This window comes from Paroedura picta, chromosome 5 (genome assembly GCF_049243985.1).
Source record: "Paroedura picta isolate Pp20150507F chromosome 5, Ppicta_v3.0, whole genome shotgun sequence".
NCBI lineage: Eukaryota > Metazoa > Chordata > Lepidosauria > Squamata > Gekkonidae > Paroedura > Paroedura picta.
In genome coordinates, this window is record NC_135373.1 from 30773039 (window position 1) to 30794988 (window position 21950).

The 21950-nt window shown below is 48.0% G+C and overlaps 1 protein-coding gene across 2 annotated transcripts; it reads right to left on the reverse strand.

The window, feature by feature from the left end:
• Positions 1 to 16332: 16332 nt before the first annotated feature.
• On the reverse strand, positions 16333 to 20888 carry PSENEN (presenilin enhancer, gamma-secretase subunit). Of its 2 annotated transcripts, none has more exons than XM_077337069.1 (4): positions 20732 to 20888; positions 20463 to 20571; positions 17961 to 18065; positions 16333 to 16711 (listed from the first exon to the last, which is right to left on the reverse strand). In XM_077337069.1, the coding sequence occupies exons 2-4, from the start codon at positions 20521 to 20523 to the stop codon at positions 16572 to 16574; spliced, it is 306 nt and encodes a 101-aa protein (XP_077193184.1). In that variant the 5' UTR covers positions 20524 to 20571; positions 20732 to 20888; the 3' UTR covers positions 16333 to 16571. The 2 variants fall into 2 exon arrangements, with proteins under 2 accessions (XP_077193184.1, XP_077193185.1); XM_077337070.1 differs by lacking the exon at positions 20732 to 20888 and adding an exon at positions 20664 to 20702.
• Positions 20889 to 21950: the final 1062 nt, after the last annotated feature.

The window sequence follows — 21950 nt, forward strand, 5'->3', positions numbered from 1 at the left end:
AGCCCTGCCGGCCCGCCCCTTCGAAGGCGCTCGAAGGACTGAGAAGCGGCCGGAGGGAGCGGGGAGCGGGGAGGGGGCGTGGCCTGGCAGTGGCGCCCTTCTCCGGCCCAAAGTGTCAATAAACACGCGTGGGCGCCAGCGGAGTGGCGCGTCTGTCTGAGCTCCCGCGCGGTCGGGTCCTTTCTAGAACAGGCCGAAAGAAGCAAGACAAACTGGGAGCCCATAGGCACCTTTAAGACCGGTTTTATTCAAGGAGATGAGCTTTCGTGTTGCACGCACGCTTCCTCCGATACAGTGGAACGAGAATCACAAAGAGTACAGATATAAGGAGGGAGTAAAGTAGTAGTAAATCAGATTCAAGTGGGTAGCCGTGTTGGTCTGAAGCGGCGCAGCAAATCCAAACCGGAGTCCAGTGGCACCTTTAAGACCGGCAAAGATTTATCCAAGGCGTGAGCTTTTGAGGGCAAGCAATAGTCTGAGGAAGAGTGCTTCTTGCACTCCAAAGCTCCGGAACTGAATTAATCTTTGTTGGTCTTAAAGGTGCTACTGGACTCTGGTTTTGTTTAGTAGTAAATCAGTAAGTGGCGTCGCAACAAATACGCAGGGTAATGATGATGGAGATTGGACAGTGCCTTGCTAGAATAACAAAAATCTGTCCTTTGGGGGATATAAAAATGTTAAGGCTAGTAGCAGACACTTTCCTAGTTGTGGAAATAAGTAATTAAAAGAGACAAGAGACCCACATTTGGTTCTGCTAATTCAAAGCAATATGGCTACCTGCCTTTAAGACCCCCCCCCCCAGTTTTTTTCTGCTCTAAAATGTGCCCCCCCCCCACACTTCAACCTTGTTCTGCTGATTCAGACCTCAGGGGAGGGTGGTACATAAATATAATAAATAACAAAACCATGGTGACCCACCTACATCTGTGCTTATGGAAAGCAAAACAAAACATGAGAAGGATCACAGCGTTTTTCTGCCCAATTAAGCATGTCCTTCGTCTCCCTGTTGTTTTTTAGACCCTCCCCACCAGCCCACCTAGAAGGGACTGCAGCTAGCTAATAAATCATTTAAAAAAATTCTATCCCATCCTTCCCGTGAGGCTCAGGACAGGTTCTTCAGAGTATAAAATACAATAATGATTAAAATCGCATTTTATAAAACAGTTCAAAACTAATCCATCAGTCAACTAAGTCATACTAAATGTTAAGGAGGGGTGTATTCCTTTGGCGATGTATTTTGCCTTGTGGTGGGGTGAACCCTCCTGGCCGTTCGAGGACGGAGCCTGGGGACAGGAGAGAGTGGGAAGGGAGCTCAATGGGATATAAGGTCATGGAGTCCACCCCCAAAGCAGCCATTTTTCTCCAAAGGAACTGCTCTCTGTCCTGTGGACATCACTAGTTGTGCGAAGCCAACCTATAAAGAAACTGGCACAGGGGAAAGGTTTTTTTCTCTCCTTGTACATCACATCACCCTGCCAACAAAAGTGCGTTTAGTCTTCCCAGTTGCAATGTATGGCTGCGAAAGTTGGACCATAAGGAAGGCTGAGCATCAAAGAATTGAGGCTTTTGAACTCTGGTGCTGGAGAAGACTCTTGCGAGTCCCTTGGACTGCAAGGCGAACAAACCGGTCAGTCCTAGAGGAGATCAGCCCTGACTGCTCCTTAGAAGGCCAGATCCTGAAGATGAAACTCAAATACTTTGGCCACCTCATGAGAAGGAAGGACTCTTCCTTCTGAAGAAGTGCCTAATGCTGGGAGCGATCGAGGGCAAAAGAAGAAGGGGATGACAGAGAATGAGGTGGCTGGATGGAGTCACTGAAGCAGCCGGGGCAAACTTAAATGGACTCCGGGGAATGGTAGAGGACAGGAAGGCCTGGAGGATCACTGTCCATGGGGTTGCGATGGGTCGGACACGACTTCGCACCTAACAACATCTGTCATGCAATCCCAAACACAGTGACACCCCTCCAAGCCTGCTGACTCCTATATAATGGGGTCAGTAGGGTGCAGAGTCACTTGTAGAGTGACACATCAGCTCTATATTAAGATCACATCACAGAATCCAACAGCCCACTATCCGAACGTATACAGTCCAGAGTTCCTGCCAAAGCCCGTGCAAATTCCCCAGGTTCAAACTCATCAGACCGTTTAAACCAGGGGTAGTCAACCTGTGGTCCTCCAGATGTCCATGGACTACAATTCCCAGGAGCCCCTGCCAGCGAATGCTGGCAGGGGCTCCTGGGAATTGCAGTCCATGGACATCTGGAGGGCCGCAGTTTGACTACCCCTGGTTTAAACGGTTGAGTAGCAGGACAGATCCTGCATGCAGACCAATACATTACAAGTCCCCAGTGTTTGAATGGCAGTTCCCATTCTCTGCTTCTACTAAACCACCTACTCCCCCTGTAAGTATATTTCTACCAAATGGCAGATAAAGTCCTGCAGGTATTAGGGCCATGTCCAGATCCGTTGAGGGTGCGGTTCCGGAGGAGTCATGGTTGCCGGGGGTGGCATGACAGTCTTGGGTGCTGCAGCTGGCAGCGTGACAGTCTCAGATACTGCAGCTGGCTCTGACGCATCAGTGATCTAGGAAGGTTCTGGAGTTGAAGGCCCTAGGACTTCCCATCTGGGGACCATTGCAGCCAATAAGCTAGAATTGGTTGAGGCTGGAGTTTGTAAGGTTTATATGTATTTTAGTGTATTGTTTCATCTGTATTTTATTGTATTGTTTTATCTGTTGCTGGAACCCAATCAGGGACGCTCATGTAACTGCAGATGAACAGTGTGGCTTCAGGTGGGAAGGAGCAGGGGTGCCATGATCTCCATCCGGTGTGGCAGATGTGAGATTGGGGTGGATCTGATCCACGGTTGCTTCCAGCTGGCATCCTATTAACAGCTCAGCTGAGCTCTGGCTGGTTGCAGAGCTAGGTGTAATGTGTTGGCTAAGGTGACCAGATTTCAGCATTGGTAAAGCAGGACACCATTGACAGGGGAGGGGGGGATTCTTGATTAAAAATTTGGTCTACACGGAGCAACAAAAAGTTTTATAGAACCCATAGAACACAAAAATAGTATTGTAATATATATTTTTTAATTTCAACATAAGTACAATTTGCCAGGTGCCCCCAGATGTCCCTCCAAAAGTGGGACAATCTGGTCACCTTAGTGTTGGTGGAGTAAAAAATCCGAAGCCCCTGAGACCCCTCACCCTGAGTGATTCTGATCCCTGCCTCTTTGGCATGGATCATCTGTTCCACCTGGCCCTTGGCTAGGGATCAGGTGTGCTTTTGGTGAGAGGCTCTTTAAGCAGCTGTGTGTATTTGGTAATGACTCAGCAGAATTCTAGCAGGGACCCAAGAGAATTTGGAAGGGGATCCTCCACTTTATCTAAGGAGCCAAAGGCTAATGGATACTATGAGGTAAAACTGTAAATGTGAACAGTTTGGGAATATGTAGTTTATACTTTTGTAGTGTAGATCTTAGGGGTATATAGTAGAACTGATGGGAATTTATATTTATATTATAGAACCGTTTGAATACCATTGGATTACATGAGAGTACAAATTACATAGGTGGGATATAGATGCATTTTCTGAAAATGATTTAATAGGATTATGATGATATGTGCTAATTGTTTGTGTAACTAGGTTACATGATAGTGAACATTTATGGGGAACAAGCCACTGAATTTGAAAGCGGAACCCATTTTGGTGGAAAAAGTGACACCGGAAAATAATAAACAGTGTTTATTTAGTAGATCAAACAACTGGGAACATCTCCCAGGTGATGCCTGAGTTGGATCCAGGTGTGCCAGAGGATTCTGTCCCTTTTAGTCAGGCTGCCCAATTAAGGCAAGGGTGTGGGGCCATGGCAAAGCTTTTTCCTAATGACATGAAAAGGCTGGAATGATGTTCTCATCTCTCTTGATTTGCAGGTGAGTTGCTGTTCCAGTAACCAGCTAGCTCGGTAAACACTCTCCCTTCCCCTGAAGGGAAGAAAGCAAGAATCTGCCATTCTCCGCCAACCCATTTCTTACTTTGTGCTCAATGTTTTGAAAGATTGGGATGACGGCCACCTGCAGAAAGAGGCTGCAGATAAATTTGTTGCAAAACAGAATTGTGAGTTAAGTCAGCTATAGCTCCATCATTTCACTCTGCAGCTGTGAAGGCAAAAAAGATTTGCTCGGCTTGTACGGCTGTAAATAAAGCAAACTTTACAGGGGGGGGGATGGCTTCAGGGATCTCCTTCAAAGAGAACACCCCTCCCCTCTCGAACTGCTTCCCCTTAGAACATCTAAGTGCAGGGTGTAATAGCATAAAAGATAGAAACAATTCTGTCCAGCTGGTTCTAGCAGCCCAATGGAGGGAAAGTGGCATCGTTCACATCACAAAAGCTAAGGAGGGTCAGTAACTGGATGGGAGGCCCCCAAGGAAGTGTCTACAGAGGGAGGCACTGAAAAAACCACCTCTTCTCACTTGCCTTGAAAGTCCCTTGCAAGGGATGGCCATTTCAGTTGAGATGAGACTGCATTTTTGTGTGAGGGATTTCTTGTTAGCTCTCAGAAGCTAAGCAGGATCAGCCTTGGTTAATATTTGGATGGGAGACCACCACCACTTGGCAGAGCTTCTGTGTAGAGGGAGGCAATGGAAGACCACCTGTGTTAGTGCCCTTTCTGGGGTGACCACATGTTGATGGTGATTTAAAGGCACTTTGCCTACTTCTAATAACACCCCTAGTTTATGTATTTATTTGGCTCATTTGTAGCCTGCCTCTTTGCTCAATGGGAGCCCAAAGTGGCTTACATCTTTCTCCTCGCCTCCCTTTTCTCCTTACAACAACCCTGTGAGGTAGATGAAGAAGAAAAATTGGTACTTATATGCTACTTGTCTCTACCTGAAGGAGTCTCAAAGCGGCTTACAGTTGCGTTCCCTTCCCTCTCCCCCCAACAGACACCCTGTGAGGTGGATGAGGCTGAGAGAGCCCTCATATTCCTGCTCGGTCAGAACAGCTTTCTCAGTGCTGTGGCGGGCCCAAGGTCACCCAGCTGGCTGCATGTGGAAGAGTAGCAGGGAGTCAAACCTGACTTGCCAGATTAGAAGTCCACACTCCTAACCACGACACCAAGCTCAGTCATTAGACTGAGAGGGAGTGACTGGTTCAAGGTTACCCAGTTAGCTTCTGTGGCAGGAGTGGGGATATGAAGCCAGGCCTCTCAGATGTACTCTTAACCACTGCAACACACTGGCTCTCATACTTGTAATTCGGGAGAAGTTCCAGCCCAGCCTTCTTCTAGCTTAGTATTATTAATAATTATTTATTAGATTTATAATCTTTCTCGGTATTTGAAGGTTGCTTTTCAAAATAGCAGCACAAGAGAGGTGTTTTTTAAAATTTAACTTCCACTTTACATTCTGAAGAGGTACAGTTCCATTTTCTTTATTTTTATCTATTATCTATTTAATTTATTGACCAATTTTGCATCCTGCCTTTCTGCCCTTGCAAGGACCACCAAGGCAGCTCGCAATTTAAAACATACCCGATAAAATCAAATTTTTTAAACCATTAAAGGCAACCCTTCCACACATCATAAAAACAATCCAAAGGTGGCGAAACTACATACACAATATAACAACAGTGGTGAAAACATTGGTTAGGAAGGAGGGATGATGGAGGGCATGTCCAACAAAAAAATAGTTCTTCACCCGCTGGTAGAAGACAGCAATAGGAAGAGGAAGGATGAATCTACCTGGGGAGAGAGTTCCGGAACTTTGGTGCCAGGACCGAGAAGGCCCTCCCATTGGTTGCTGCCTGCCCAAACTTTCACTTATTTATGTTTGCAATGTGGTGGTTTTATTATTAATCGACCTGATGCTGCGCAGCATCAATGTCGGAGGCAGTTTATCAACCCTAGCCTCCACCCCTGCGCACCAAGGCATGGCACAGAGACTAGAAGGGGTCTGAGCATGTCCATATCCCATATTCCTTCTCTTATATCCTCCCACCGCCGTGTCTGCCCCTTCCCCTTATTATTGGGATCCCTGGCCCCCTTGGGCCCCACCTTTGGGTCCCATTTTCACTCTGAAAATGGATGCTTTGGAGGTGGATTTTATGGCATTGTCTCTGTCCTCCCCAGATTACACCTTCCAGCGTCCAAGAGTTTCCCCCATCTGGAATTAGCAGCACTACCCCCATCCTACTCCCTGCCAGTGGTTAGGCTGAACCTAGCAACCCTAATGTCAGTCCCAGGAGATCTGTCCCACATCAGTAGCCAGATCCCAGTCCAGTTCCAGGGTCGACAACACTGGAGAGCCCAGCGGAAGGGCAGTCCTGTTCTGTGACCCCTGCAGGGGACCATGTGGCCAAACTTTGCAGATGACAGGAATTATTTCCATGGTTAGCACAGCCTGAAAGAAAACGGACAGCTGAAAGGTCTTCTTAAGCAGAGCATGTGGGCAGAGAGGCAACACATAAGAATCCAAGTCCCGGCCGACACGCGCAAAGTGAGGCCAGCTGGAAAAAATAAGAACACCTTTTATTTATATCTGACGAGCCGGACGTCAGTCATCAAGGCTTGCGTGCATCGGAAAGGGCTGTTTTTATTGGAAGCAGTGGTTCTGTGTGTGTGTGTGAGAGAGAGAGGGATGGAGGGAGAGACAGAGAGGCATATACTGTATGTATAGATGTACATTAAAACCCTCTGTCAAATCCTTGACAGTGGTGGAAGGCAGATGTCCCTTTTAGATCCTGGCTGTTGTGCTCTATTGTCCCCTATGGCAGGGATAATCAACCTGTGGTCCTCCAGATGTCCATGGACTACAATTCCCATGAGCCCCTGCCAGCAAATGCTGGCAGGGGCTCATGGGAGTTGTAGTCCATGGACATCTAGAGGACCACAGGTTGACTACCCCTGCCATAGGGGACTGCGAGCCAGTTAGAGTGGAATCTGAGAGATGTTAGGGAAGTTCACTGGGTGAGCTTGGGCCAGTCACACACGCTCAGTTTAACCCACCTTGCAGTGTGGTTGTGAGAATTACGTGGAGGAGAGGAGAATGAAATAAACTGTTTTGGGTCCCCAAGGCAGGGAAAGCTCTGTTTATGGAATGTAAACAGTGGCCGTCTGTCACTTGTGAAAGGGTGGCAGGTTGCACTGTGATGAAATGCATGTTGTTGTTTTGCGTTTCCTGTGGGCTTGCCCAAGCTGACGGCAGGGTTTTCACAACAGCTCTGCGAGGCGGGCTCTCTGAAGAGTCAATGACTGTCCCAAAGTAGAGTGGGGATTTTTCCCTTGGCCTCACAGATCTTAGTGGACCAAATTAGCATCCCAGTGGATTGATGCCTGCGTCTAGCAAATGTCAGTGCATAATCCGCTCCCTGTTCATATCCTGGCACCATTAGGCATATCTAAATGCCTTTCACAAGGAGACCTGGAGTTGGAATGGAGACAGTGGTCTAGTGACATTCAGGTACAAGGGCATTTGCGTAGGTCTGAGTCAATGGCAGAGAGTGGGAGTTCTGGGGGGAGAGGAGCCAAGCGACTCGGCCATTTGCCATCTGCACGGGCACAGAGTTAGGAGGAAGAGGGCACATTTCTGGACAGGGTGTCACTGGGCTAAGCTGGGACAGGATGATTCAGAGGTTATAACCCCCAAGAGAGTCGGACTGCTAAAAAAATTGCTCTGGCCACATGCAGCGGGATCAAGTGATCAAGGAATGCAAAAACAGTGGGAAGCCCATGCAAGAACAGAAAACAGTCTCTTGGGAAGAGGGCACTAAGAATATCTGAGCCCAAATAGCTTGTCATTTGATTATACCCCCAAACTGAATAGGATGTAATCTAAATAAGTAAAGGTTCTTAAAGGGATTTTCCAGTTTAGGAAAAAAGACGACCGGGGGAGACATGGTAGAAGTTTCTGAAATTGTGCCTGGGGCAGGGAGAGACAGGAAACCTGTTCTTTCCTCCCTAAATCAAATGGACTTATGAAATAGGTTGGCAATAGATTCAGGAGGGACAACAGGAAATATTACTATTATTTGAGTTCACTGGCACCTTTGAGACCGACACAGTTTTATTCAAGGTTTAAGCTTTCATGTGCATGCACACTTCTTGTTACACTGTAGAAGAAGAAGAAGTGTTGGTTTTTATATGCCGCTTTTTCTCTACCCGAAGGAGTCTCAAAGTGGCTTACAGTTGCCTTCCCTTTCTTCTCCCCACAACAGACACCCTGTGAGGTGGGTGAGGCTGAGACAGCCCTGATATTCCTGCTTGGTCAGAACAGCTTTATCAGTGCTGTGGCGAACCCAATGTCACCCTGCTGGCTGCATGTGCAGAATCGAACCTGGCTCACCAGATTCGAAGTCTGCACTCTAACAACTACACCAAACTGGCTCTGTATGTGGAGAAGTGTGCTTGTACACAAAAGCTTATACGTTGAACAAAATTTCACTGGTCTTAAAGGTGCCCCTGGACGTAAGCTGTTCTGCAGGGGACTCAATAGTGCTAACACAGAACACTATGCAATTGAGGAGGTCGTAAGTTAACCAATCACTGAATCTTATTCTGAGAACTCACGGACCAATGAATGACGTGCGATAAGGGTGAATCTCCCCAATGTGGATCCAGAGTGGTTTCCATTGTTCTCTTCTTGCTGACTGGCTGGAGATTTTCTGGGATTACAGCTGGTCTTCAAGGGATAGAGATCAGTCCCCCCAGAGAACATGCCACCTTTGGAGGGTGGGCTTTTAACAATTTTCAAGTATTTAAAAGGCTGCCATATAGAGGATGGAACAGAGTTGTTCTCTCTTGCCCCAGAGGGATGGAACAGAACCAATGGGATGAAATAATGCAAAGGAAATTCCGTCTCAACGTCCAGAATAAATTCCTGACAGAGTGGTTTCTCAGTGGAACAGGCTTCCTCGGGAGGTGGTGGCTTCTCCATCTTTGGAAATTTTTAAACAGAGACTGCATAGCCATCTGATGGAGAGGCTGATTCTGTGAAGGTTCAAGGGGGCGGCAGGTTACAGTGGATGAGCAAGAGGGTTGTGAGTGTCCTGCATAGTGCAAGGGGTTCGAGTAGATGACCCAAGAGGTTCCTTCCACCTCTGTTATTCTATGGTTCTATGAAGTCCCTCTCCTGATATTACTAAGCAGGAATATCAGGGCTCTCTTAGCCTCACCTCCCTCACAGGGTGTCTGTTGTGGGGAGAGGAAAGGGAAGGTGAATCTAAGCCACTTTGAGACTCCTGCTGCTAGGGAAAAGAGGCATATAAGAATCAACCCATCTTCTTCTTCCCCAAGCCCTGCTGTCCTCAGACTCTACCCCTGAAATCTCCAGGTATTTCCCAACTCTGAGCTGACCCCGCTAACAATAACTCTCTGAGGTACGTTAGGCTGAGCAAGGCAGTGACTGACCCAAAGACTCCTAGCAAGTTGCAATGGCAGTGGGGATTTGAACCTAGGGCCTAGTCTGCACACAAGAGATAATGCACTTTCAATGCACTTTAGGAGTAGATTTTCCTGTTCTGCAATGGAAAATCCAGCTGCCAAAGCACATTGAAAGTGCATTATCCTTTGTGTGCAGACTAGGCCTAGGTCTCCCCTCTCCATGTCCAGCCATCCAACTGCTCACCCTTTTTCCCTCTGTATGCATTTCATGCATCCTTGTAACACAGTCACACTAGAAAAAGGATTATTCAAGGGCGGTGGTCCTCTAGCCTTCTTTCAAAACCTACTCAGACGTGATGTCAATCCACAGGAGCGATTTGCTCTCAAGAAACCCGGGGCAGTTTGTCCTTCAGGCTCAGTGGGTGTGTTCTTGTCTACCTCCGCGCTGGATTCCAAAGCCAAGCAGAACCCGCTGGAGGGAGGAGGTGAGAAATCAAAGTGGCAGGCGTGAAAGACAACCCTAAAGGGGAAGAAGGCAAATGCCTCCCACAATCCTGGGCATGACAGAACTAGAGAGGCTGCAGTTTTCCATCAGGCCCAACAAGCATTCCAAATGGAACCTACAAGAGGGCGGGAGATGGCCATACGCTGGCCTGAGTGGAAGTGGTTGTGCTGGCAGGAGAGATGCTACAATGGTAGAAGGACCAGAAGAGAAGGATCGCAGACATAGGGTTGCCAGCCTCAAGGTGGGGCCTGGACATTTCTCGGAATTAGAACTGATCTTGAGACAAAAGAGAGAGATTCTGGGGAAAGAAGAGGCTGATTTAGACGGTGGATTCTGTTCTATTGTATACCCCTGAGGCACTTTCCTTCCCCAAGCCCCTCATTTCTCATGCTCCACCTCCACAATCTCCAGGTATTTCCCGGCCCATAGCTGGCAACGCTATGGAAGAGGAAAAAGCAGATGTCTGCCAGGTTCACAGCCAGTTATGCATTGAACAGCTGGGCAGAATCCAACAGGTGTAGTTCTGCCTGTCACAAGAAAAGCATCACCAATTACTTTGGGCCTGCTCCGTGGAGCTCACGCCTCCGCCCCCCCCCCCCGCAGCACAGCGCTCACTGCACTGGGTGGGTGAGGGAGCCCACCGCAGCCCAGTACCGAGGGCTGTACGGCCAGGTACCGGTCCGTGGCCCAGGTTTTGGGGAACACTGGTTTAGGACAAGACATGAACGATTAATTAATTAATTCCTTACCACTCAATTGCAATATACAATCCCCATAAAACCCCATATAGCAATATATATAAAAAGGTAAAGGTATCCCCTGTGCAAGCATGTCTGACCCTTGGGGTGATGCCTGCTAGCGTTTTCATGGTAGACTCAATACGGGGTGGTTTGCCAGTGCCTTCCCCAGTCATGACCGTTTACCCCCCAGCAGCAAGCTGGGTACTCATTTTACCGACCTCGGAAGGATGGAAGGCTGAGTCAACCTTGAGCCGGCTGCTGGGATCGAACTCCCAGCCTCATGGGCAGGCCTTTCAGACTGCATGTCTGCTGCCTTACCACTCTGCACCACAAGAGGCTCTTCAAGCAATATATATATATATCTAAGCAAATGTGCGTGAAATGCAAGACTGTTTTCCATTGAAAAGGAATTTGAAAACAGAACAGTAATAGGTACGCCTATTTAAATACTGAAAATCTATTTAAATGCTGGAAACTGATCCGGAGCACATGCGTCAGCTGGCCTATCTTCTTTTACTAAAAATTTCCCACAAAATTGTCAAGCATTTTAAGACATGAATATGTGTGCCTCATTTAGAGAGGAACTGCGATCAGACTATGAATTAAGAGAAAATGACTCTATTGAAGGAATATTTTAAGGTTTTTTCCCTCTGATTAATAAAAGTGTCAGAAAGTAGGTCACCCAGACACATTGTAATATGGCGCAATATCAATGTTGTCACCACTACCGGAGAAATCAACACGACTGCAGCACTGATCTTTACGAGGACGTTTCAATGATTATGAGGTCTTCTTTGATACCCAAGTCAAAAGCGGCCAACTATTTCCCCGGATTTCCTAAAGTGATTACAGTTGCAGGCAAGGAGGATAAACTCTGAGGCTGGCGAAAAGGTATATGATGCAATGCTGTGTAACCGATGCCTGCCTACCAGAGAGATATACATGAGAATATTCACGGAAAATCTCCCCCCGCCCTTTCTCCGTGAACACTATTATTTAAAATCACAATTAAGAAAAGATGCTAGTCTAATTGCCTGTATCAGGAACATCCGAGGACGGCAACAGAAGACTCATCTGAATGTACATACAAAATCACTTAAAGTCTTATGAAAACACCAAGGCAATTGGTTTGATCGTTTTGTATTTTCCTTGGGGGACTGCTGTTCCTGCTTTAACTGGTGGCTGTTCAGTGATTAAGAACTAAAGGTAAAGGTATCCCCTGTGGAAGCACCAGATCATGTCTGACCCTTGGGGTGACGCCCTCTAGCGTTTTCATGGCAGACTCAATACGGGGTGGTTTGCCAGTGCCTTCCCCAGTCATTACTGTTTTACCCCCAGCTGCAAGCTGGGTACTCATTTTACCAACCTCGGAAGGATGAAAGGCTAAGTCAACCTTGAGCTGGCTGCTGGGATCGAACTCCCAGCCTCATGGGCAGACAGCTTCAGACAGCATATCGCTGCCTTAACACTCTGCGCCACAAGAGGCTCTAAAAGAACTAGTGCACAGTAATACAAGAGGAGTTTTAGAGAGGGTTCCCTCCCCCCATTCTGTTCATGCAAAGTAGCCTTTCTCCTTTAATTTCCTACACAATTGACAGGAGAGGATATGCACCGGTTTCACAGTGGCCATCTCTCCATGTATTGCACCTCTCTCTTAACCCCTGAAAGAATCTAAGAGCTAATCAAAAGAAAGCTGTTTGCGGGGGGAAAAACATTTTAAAGTGCCTGTCGGGGTGGCATACTGTAGTGCTGAGATGGTTCCATTTCAATCCCTGGTTTTATTTTCTTACGTTTCAGAGCAGAAAGGAGTTGGTTCTAAGTCTTGCTCACTGCAACAGGCAGGGAACCAACATTAGGTGCTTTTGGTAAAAAATGATTCCCGGCCAGAGGGAAGGGGAAAAGCTGGCTGAGAGTCGGTGTGTGTTTGTGTATGTGTGAGAGGGCAAAAAAAGAAGGGGGGGGGCTGGGGTGATTCCGGCAGGTAAGAAGAGGAGAAAGAGAAAGGAGATTTCTAAGATTCGGACTAGAGGGTAAAAGGGGGTTGAAGAGGGGAACTAGGGTGAGTCCAGATACAGAGGGAAAGACTTCCTGGTTCCCGGTTGCAAGCCTTGTTTTAAAGTGATTGTGCTCCAGAAGCCCTAACTTCTTTCAGCAGAGATTTGCCTGTTGTTATGTCCGTCTCCTCTGCTGTCTCCAATCCTCTCCCCGCCTTCCTCATTCAAGAAAAGAGAGGCTCCTTCTGTGCTTGGCTCCCCTCCCCCTTGAGCTTCCCCAATCGAGTGCAGAGCACTTTCTGTTTCAATTGGGGGGGGGGAGTAGACGAAGACCCGAGTTCAAATCAATCTGAATTCAGCAGGATCCACAACGGAAAGTGCAGAATCAGCTCTGGAGTCCCCAAACTTTTTGAATCTGCGGAATTTTGACCCACAAAATGGCTGTCACTGGAGGCACAGCCAGTCCCCTCCAAAATGGCTGCCTCAGCTTGCCTTCAGTAATCGAGCAAAGATCCTGGTGTTGAAGTGGCAGCTGCCATCAAACTAATGCTTCTAAAAAATCTCCACAGCCAGTCAACTCCCCCACGGCTTGTTAGCTTTGCCCCACCCACTTTCTAAGATCACTTCACAGGCACCAGGAAGGGTGATGATGGGCGTCCTTGGACACTACATCAGGAACCTTTGGTGTACACTAACTAAGGAAACACCTGGTCACTCAGTGGTACTTAACTTTACAGGCCATTCATTCATTCATTCATTCATTCATTCATTCATTCATTCATTCATTCATTCATTCATTCATTCATTCATTCATTCATTCATTCATGTGATTTATATCCCACCCACCCCGTACAATGGCTTGTAGCAGGTCACAAAGTCCTCATTAAAACCCCCATTAAAAGGACATACCAATAAAGAAAACCACAGTGAACAAGGCGATAAAATAACTCGATCCCCGCGCCCCAAAAGACTGATACACCCACTATCGGGGAGGGGGCCTAGCAGGCAACAACCCAAGTGCTAGCACCAGCCCTGGGAGGGGGGGGGCGTGATCTTCCCCACTGTTCTGGCCTCAACCAAAGACCTAGTGGAAGAGCTCCATTTTGGAAGCCCTGCGGAACGCAGAAAGCTCCTGCTAGCATGGCATGGACCTAGCACTTGGTCTGCAAGCCTCATGAGCAAAGGAAAACAAACCCATAAAGGGGGCAGCGGGTGGTCCCACAAGGTTGCTTTTGCTCCACCCCCTTGGGGGCTGACATGGCATCGGAACCTTACACAAGGATGGCACCAATTCAAAAGCTAGTCTGATTCATGAGCAACTTAGCGCCATGCCTGAGGCAGTGGCACTGGGAAACCATAAACGTCAGGCCACCCGTTCTCTATCACCTCATCCAAGTGGATTTTATTGTTCTGCCAGGAAACGCCCTGTTAGCTACTCCCTGTCGTCTCGTGCCTGGAAAATCCTGGTTTGCTGTTCCTCCCCTTCCTATGCAGTGCTCAGCAATGCACCTCTCAGTGTCGCTGCTGTTTTAACTAGCTCGGTGCACTCCAAAGGTGTGGACACCGGAAGGGCCATCAAACTCAAGGGGTGAAAGAGCTCTTTTTCAGTGCATTGTTCCAAGGCACTACTTGGTAAACTGCAGACAATGCGTCCCAGGCCCTTTTTCAGAGTTGAATGGCTGTATGTCGTAGGCACACGGCCTGCCTTGTGGGGGAAGAGGAATGCCCAAACCAAAACCCGAGCAGTAAAACACGTCTGCCGAGGATGTTCCCTGCAATCCTGCAGTTCTTTTGGCAACCCCTCTGTTCTGGACAGGCATGGTAACACCCCCTTTCCTTGAGTTGGGCAGGCACAGCTTTATTTAGTTCTTGGTCAAATGGTTCAAATATTTGGGGATTACCTTCCAACACAATCTCCACTGGACCAAGCATAGAAATAGGATTATTTCCCGAGCTAATTGTTCCATTACCCATCTATACCGTTTTTTCTTCCTTAGAGGTAATCAGTTTGTCCCATCTGCCTGTCGTGTTTTTGACTCTTAAATTCTTCCCCACATTTTATATGGTATCCCTCTGTGGAGCTCAGTTTTTAATAAAAAATGGGAAAGCTTACAATCTGGCAGATTTTGGGAACTTCAAACTGCGTTCCTTATTCCTGTCTTGAAATCGGCCATAATCTTCTTGAAACTAAGGCCTGGATTTCCACCTTTAAATATTGGCTACAATTGCATTTTAGGGTTCGACCAGATAGTCCAGGGGTAGTCAAACTGCGGCCCTCCAGATGTCCATGGACTACAATTCCCAGGAGCCCCTGCCAGCATTTGTAGTCCATGGACATTTGGAGGGCCGCAGTTTAACTACCCCTGAGATAGTCTATTGATTAGGGGACTCTTTTAAATTGAAATGGTTCTCTACCATCCTGACTACACTCAAGCAAACTGACATTGACTACGATTACATCTTATCTTTGAACGAGTCTTCCAGAACGTGTCCAATTAAACAAAGGCTTATTGATCAATAATTTCAAAAAAATCCACCCAACTGTTCCAGCAACTTGTTCTCCCCGTGCTCTTGGTCTCCAAGTGCAGCATGGGATAATGCCGGCTTACTTCCATAACTTGGCGAGCCCCCTTTATCGCAGTGCGTTTATCCTTGCTCGGCTCAACGCTTTTCCATCCACAGTATTACAAGGGAGATTTGCTAAGAATCCTTTCGAAAATAGACAATGCCCTTGTGAATTATATGCTCCTGACACTATCCAACATATTTTACTAGATTGTCCCTTGTTCATCATCCAGCAAAGTTATGTTATACTTATACTTAAATGGCAAACTGATCTGCCAATTTCTATTGCAGGGGTAGTCAAACTGCGGCCCTCCAGATGTCCATGGACTACAATTCCCAGAAGCTCTTGGGAATTGTAGTCCATGGACATCTGGAGGGCCGCAGTTTGACTACCCCTGTTCTATTGAGTGTTAAAGCCACTGATGTCACTTTTATTCTGTCCTCAGTTTTTAAATTCAAATTGACTGGTGTAGCAGGACTATTCTGTTTTCCTTGCTCCTAACTTGTGTTATGCCAATAAAGGTACTGTGTATTGTTGTATTTAGTTCTAGAATCTGCTCCGCACATGCGCAAAGCCCCAGGAGCATGCGCACACAGAGACAATGGAGGACTCTTAACCTGCTCCTACCCCTATCAAGACCGAGATCACCTTGCAGGAATCCTCTAGTCCAAGGGTAGTCAACCTGTGGTCCTCCAGATGTTTGTGGACTACAATTCCCATGCGCCCCTGCCAGCAAACACTGGCAGGGGCTCATGTGAATTTTCATCCATGGACATCTGAAGGACCACAAGGTTGACTAGACCCCTGGACTAGTCTTTTCCAGCTGACATTATGCAGTTCCCCAAATTAATTCCACTGTTCCACATAAGTTCTGGTCACCTCCAATTTGAGAAGATATAAAGCAAGGTCGTACATCCAGGCCTGTGCTGTGTTAAGATTCTGTGCTGTGTTAAGCTTTCTTGTTTGTACTGAACAATAAGTTTTTAACCCTTTGATTTTTCTTAATAAAACTGTTGGAGTGTGTGTGTTGCTTGGGCAACTGATGGGACCCAACCCAGGTTTAGCTTGGTTAGATACCTGCACCAAGGCATAATCAGCCTCGACACCTCCTTTTTCTCAAAAGGACCACACCATAAGCGAATGGAGTTGGAGAATCCCACATATTTATTGACCGCTTTTGCAAATAGCCTACCATGGGCCACGTCGGATGGAGAGTCTTGGGGAACACTGAGAGGCAGCCCCCTCCCCAATTCGTCAAAGCAGCATAATGCCGTGCTAGTTCTGTAGAAGGGGAAGTCAGGGTGACGGCCACTCGGCCGCCCAGGAAGTCCACTGGAAAAAGAGTCAGAAGCTTCCCCGCGGTGCTCAGCAAGAGAAGAGCTGCCTCAGGGGGTACCCAAGGGGATGGTGAAGGAGAGGTAGTCGCCCATCTCACCCCACCGTGCCCGGTGCGTCTGGTAGATGCTGATCCACGTGGTGAGGACGATCACCCAGAAAAGAAGGCCCACAGCCGAACGCTGGACATCTGGAAGAAGGAACAAGTTGAGGTGACACCAAAAAGGAGAAGAAGAACTATTGGTTTTGATACTCTAGTGCAGGGGTAGTCAACCTGTGGTTCTCCAGATGTTCATGGACTACAATTCCCACGAGCCCCTGCCAGCTAATGCTGGCAGGGGCTCGTGGGAATTGTAGTCCATGAACATCTGGAGGACCACAGGTTGACTACCCCTGTTCTTGTGAGGTAGGTGGGGCTGAGAGAGTTCTGATAGAACAATGACTGGCCCAAGGTCACCCAGCAGGCCTCATGTGAGGCAGAGAGGAGAATCAAACCCGGTTCTTCAGATTAGAGTCCACCGCTCTTAACCACACCACCATGGTGGCTCTCTGTTAAGTGAATGTCAAGTCCCCCTTTCCCTCCCAGGTATACCAGGGTAAGACAGCCAAGCTCACCTAGGGAACATGGCCAATTTACCGTGGCACTATTCAAGCCAGTGATCCTTGCCAAACCTTTTATTTATGTTGTTTCTTGTACCTCTTTCTCATAAGGACTCGGGGCAGATTACACAGCGAGCCAATGCATTCACAACAACTGGGGACACTCAATAACCGGTGGCTGCAGGCTTAGATGGCTTTAAAAGGGCATTTGGGAATCTCCAGGGGAGGGCGGGGGAGGTCTGTCTCGACCCCTACAAGCTATGACAGCAGAACAGAACCTTCAGAGATATTGAATATTGGATTGGGGGACGAAGGGAGAACAAGAGATGCCTAGGCAATAGCTGTTATCTCCTCCCCTCGAAAAAGTTGGTATCTTCCTGTGCCACTTATGAGCTTCCAAGAACTGCTGCAGTTTCCAAGAAGTGCTGTTTGATTGAGCAGAGCCTTCCTCTTGTTCTTCAACATTCTGCCACTTGCCAGTCCCTTGTTTCACCACCGCCACCACATGCACATCCAGTCCTAGATGGTCCAGGCTAGCCCTAACTTGGAAGTCCTGGCCAGTACTTGGATGGGAGACCACCAAGGAAGTCCTGGATCATGAGGCTGAGGCAGGCACTGGCCACCTGTTTGTTGATGCCTTGCCCTGGAAGATCCAGGCTAGCCCAGCCCTCGATTGCTAACCAAAATTGGACGGGAGACCACCAAGGAAGTCCAGGGGTGTTATACAGACCACCTCTGAACATATCTTGCCTTGAAAAACCAACTGGGTTGCTGTAAGACAGTCTCTACTTGATGGCCACCTCCCCCCCCCCAAATGCACACATGAGGACGTAACTCACAGCGTTTTATCTGCAGTTGCTCAGTGTATGCCGGTGCCAGAAAGGCTTCTCGGAAAAACCAGAAGATGTTCACCAGCCACAGGAAAGGAAGCAGTGCAAAGCCACCTGGAAAGACAGGAGTCAAGAAAGAAATTGCTGTGTGCACATGCGCATGCACTCAGACACATACGCACATGGGTTTTCACTGCAATAAAAATCCATGAGCCTTTAGCAAGCTGGCTTAAGTACTAAGGTTTAGGGAATGAATTCAGTATTCCACCATGCAACAAAGATAAGGCAAAATTTTCAACCTGTCCTCTAATACCGATTGGTCTTGCTTTGACCCCAAATAAACGATAGCTTACTGTTTGAAGGTTAGAACACATTTTACTACCTTTTTCTTTGGAAAAACAAAGATATAGAATTTCTACTACTGCGCCCCCAGGATTTCACAGAGGTTATACGGTGTCACAAGCATGGAGACAACACCCTGTGTTATTCCTAAGAACTACACATCGAATCTTCAGATACTGAAGTACCAAAAGACACATCTCTCTTCCAATACCATCCCCTTCTATGCAGATACCTACAGTCATGGATTCTTTCCACTTCTCCAAGACACCTGTGTTTGCCTTAGATGTAAATTCTCAAAGGATCTCTAGTTCTGTTCTCTTTCTTCCACCAAGTGACTCTGTCTAGTTTGGTGTAGTGGTTAGGAGTGCGGACTTCTAATCTGGCATGCCAGGTTCGATTCTGCGCTCCCCCACATGCAACCAGCTGGGTAACCTTGGGCTTGCCATGGCACTGATAAAACTGTTCAGACCGGGAAGTGATATCAGCGCTCTCTCAGCCTCAGCAACCCCACAGGGTGTCTGTTGTGGGGAGTGGAATGGGAAGGCGACTGTAAGCCGCTTTGAGCCTCCTTCGGGTAGGGAAAAGCGGCATATAAGAACCAACTCTTCTTCTTCTTCTAACTAAATGGGACAATTACTAAATAAGGCTTTGAGTTACAGAGTAATCTGCTCCCAGTTTCTGTCAACATTTCACAAAAAGAACAAGATAAAGAGTCAGACCAGAGAAGGACTCAACAGAACAAGCTTTAGAATGTGGTCAGAGAGGAGAAAAGAGGAACCATTGTTTGCCTATTCTTGGGATTCAAATGGGTAACTGTGTTGGTCTGAAGCAGCACAACGAAACAACATCAGAGTCCAGTGGCACCTTTAACACCAACAAAGATTTATTCAAGGCGTGAGCTTTCGAGTGCAAGCACATACTGGGGAAGAGTGCCTGCACTCGAAAGCTCACGCCTTGCCTATTCTTATGATTGTTAAGAATGTGGGCTGGACTTGATTGCAGGGACTGTATCACTCCTGTCTTGTTCCAATTACACTGGTTCCCAGTTAGCATCTGAGCCCAATTCAAGGTGCCAGTATTAACTTTTAGAGCCTTAAATAGTTTGGTGCCAGCATTCATTCGTTCCCTCCCTTCCTTATCCCACCACTCTCCGTAGACTCATGGTGGGTTACACGAAAACAGGTTAAAACCCTATTAAAACAATAATAAATCCAGAATACCATAAAAGCCTGTAAAAGGGTGGCATAACCCCCAGTCCTTCCCCAATCTAGAGTCAACCATCACAGGTGTAGGATCGCAGAGTGGCCAGAGTAGGGGCCCCAGTTGTCCCTGAAACCTGGCCTCAACCAAAGACCTGGTGGAAGAGCTCCATTTTGCAGGCTCTGTGGAACTGAGATACCTCCGTCAGGGCCCTCAACTCTTCCAGGAGCTCATTCCACCAGGTTGGGGCCAGGAACATAATAGCCCTGGCCTGAGTCAAGGCGAGGTGTGCTTCTCTGGGGCCAGAGAAGCACCCTTAAGGACTACCTACTCCCATATAAACCCAACCAGGTCCTTCTTTAGGTGGCCTTGCCTTCCAAGAGTGGAAAGGTGGCAATCTAGAAAAGGACCTATGAGATCTGGGTACCCTAATTAAGGAATTCCCTTCCCCAGGAGATCTGCCTGTCCTCCTTTATCACTAGCTTCGTCGGGTAAGTGAAGGCTTCTCTGTCTCATTCGGTGTTCCAGTCTATGTTAACTGTTTCCCATCATTTGCCCCACTGAGTTGCAACACATCACAACATTTCAAAGCCGCTAAAATGGTACACTCAAGGGAAGAGTGCAACTCTCACAGCAGCCGGAGTTGCCGTGGCTCTAAAGCAAGCCACACTGCCAAGACACCAGGGCTCATTCCGCACACATGGGATAATTCACTTTCAATGTGCTTTTGCAGATGGATTTTCCTGAGCGGAACAGGAAAAATCTGCTTCTAAAGTGCTTTGAAAATGAATTAACCAACGTGTGCAGAAAGGGTCCAGGACGACGCCCTTTCCCTCGATCACCCTCCAGTGCCGTCCGCCCGTCCAGAAGCGTCCCCGGAGCCGGCTGCCTTCGATTCAGATCCAAACGTGCCGGTCTGGAAGGCGGCCTGGGTGGTTTCTGGATCCCAGCGGCCTTACAAGCACTCACCCAAGTAGTATTTCCTACACAGGTTGAGCTTCTCCTCGTTGGACACGCGCTCCAGGTTCATGGCTGCGGCGAGACCCGCACTGGGGCATCCAAACGAGAGGAGCCGGGGCTGCAAGAGAGGAAGCAAACGGGGATGATGGGGAGGGGCAGAAGCCCATGGAGAAGACCCCCCCCGTCCCAGCCCTCTCCCCCCAACTCAACTCAAGATCCCAGTTCTCTCTCCCCCCCGAAAACACGCTCTAAGCTTCGTTGCACCCATAAAAACTCACCCCGCTAGCCTACTACTACTACTACTTCCTCAAACAGCCGGCCACGCCGCGAAGGCTTCTGGGATTCGTAGTCAATCCCTTCCCTGAAGGCTGCTGGGAAGCGCGGAGCGGCGGGAGCCTTCCGGCAAAGCATGCCGGGAATTCCTGTCGGACAGAGGCATGCCGGTCCCTGTAGTTTTTTTTGCAGGTGCGCGCTTAATGTCCCGGGCTGGTGCTGCACGGCTGGAGGCGACGGTTCTCCCCGTGAGTTTTTGCTTGAAGCTCTTTGCTTTGCGCGGCCTAAAACTGGAGGAAACCAAAACCTGCCGCCTCTAAGGAGCTGAAGTACAACCGAGCCCTGCAGAACAGGTGCTTTTGCGCTCAGTTGGGCGCGCACACGAAAGCTCATATGCTGTGAATAAAACTTTGTTGGGTTTTAAAGGCGCCGCCGGACTCTGGATTGGTGACGCTCTTCCTTGCAGGATCGTTGCACCGCCTGGAATAGGAGGGAGCGCCCCCGAGCATGTGCAAAGTATCCCAGGGTCAAAATTATTAACTCGGTAGGAGTTAAAATGGTCACAAACCAAAAACGCGCTTAGAATAGAACCAAGCAGAGCTCCGGCTAGCCTTCTTTGCTCGGCAAGGTGTCAAAGAAGTGAATGAAGAGTCTGGCTTAGGGGTAGTCAACCTGTGGTCCTCCAGATGTTCATAGACTACAATTCCCATGAGCCCCTGCCAGCAAACGCTGGCAGGGGCTCATGGGAATTGTAGTCCATGGACATCTGGAGGACCACAGGTTGACTACCCCGAACTGCTCATGTCAAATACCCAAATGATAACAGTTAATCCACAAACCCTTTTTAGGCACTGGTTTCTGTTAGACTTTGGCTGCTTGCCGCACACAAGGGCATAGGAGCCAGAGGGGGATTATCCTGCCAGGAATATTCAACTAGGTGGCTCCTTAAAAGTTGAGTTTTTACTATAGAGCATGCTACCCTGACTGGAGCCAGCTTCATCAGAGGCATATTACAGGGTCTCACAAGGCAGATTAGACACACACACCTATTAGACACACACACCTGTGTGTCTGCACACAAAATCTTACACCCTGCATCAATCGCTGTTTTGTCTAAAAAGGGGCCACGAGAATCAACTTTTGTTCTGCTGCTTCAGATCAGCACGGATCAACCCACTCAACCCTGAATTCAACCTGCTCTAAGGTTATTAAGAAAAAGACTAA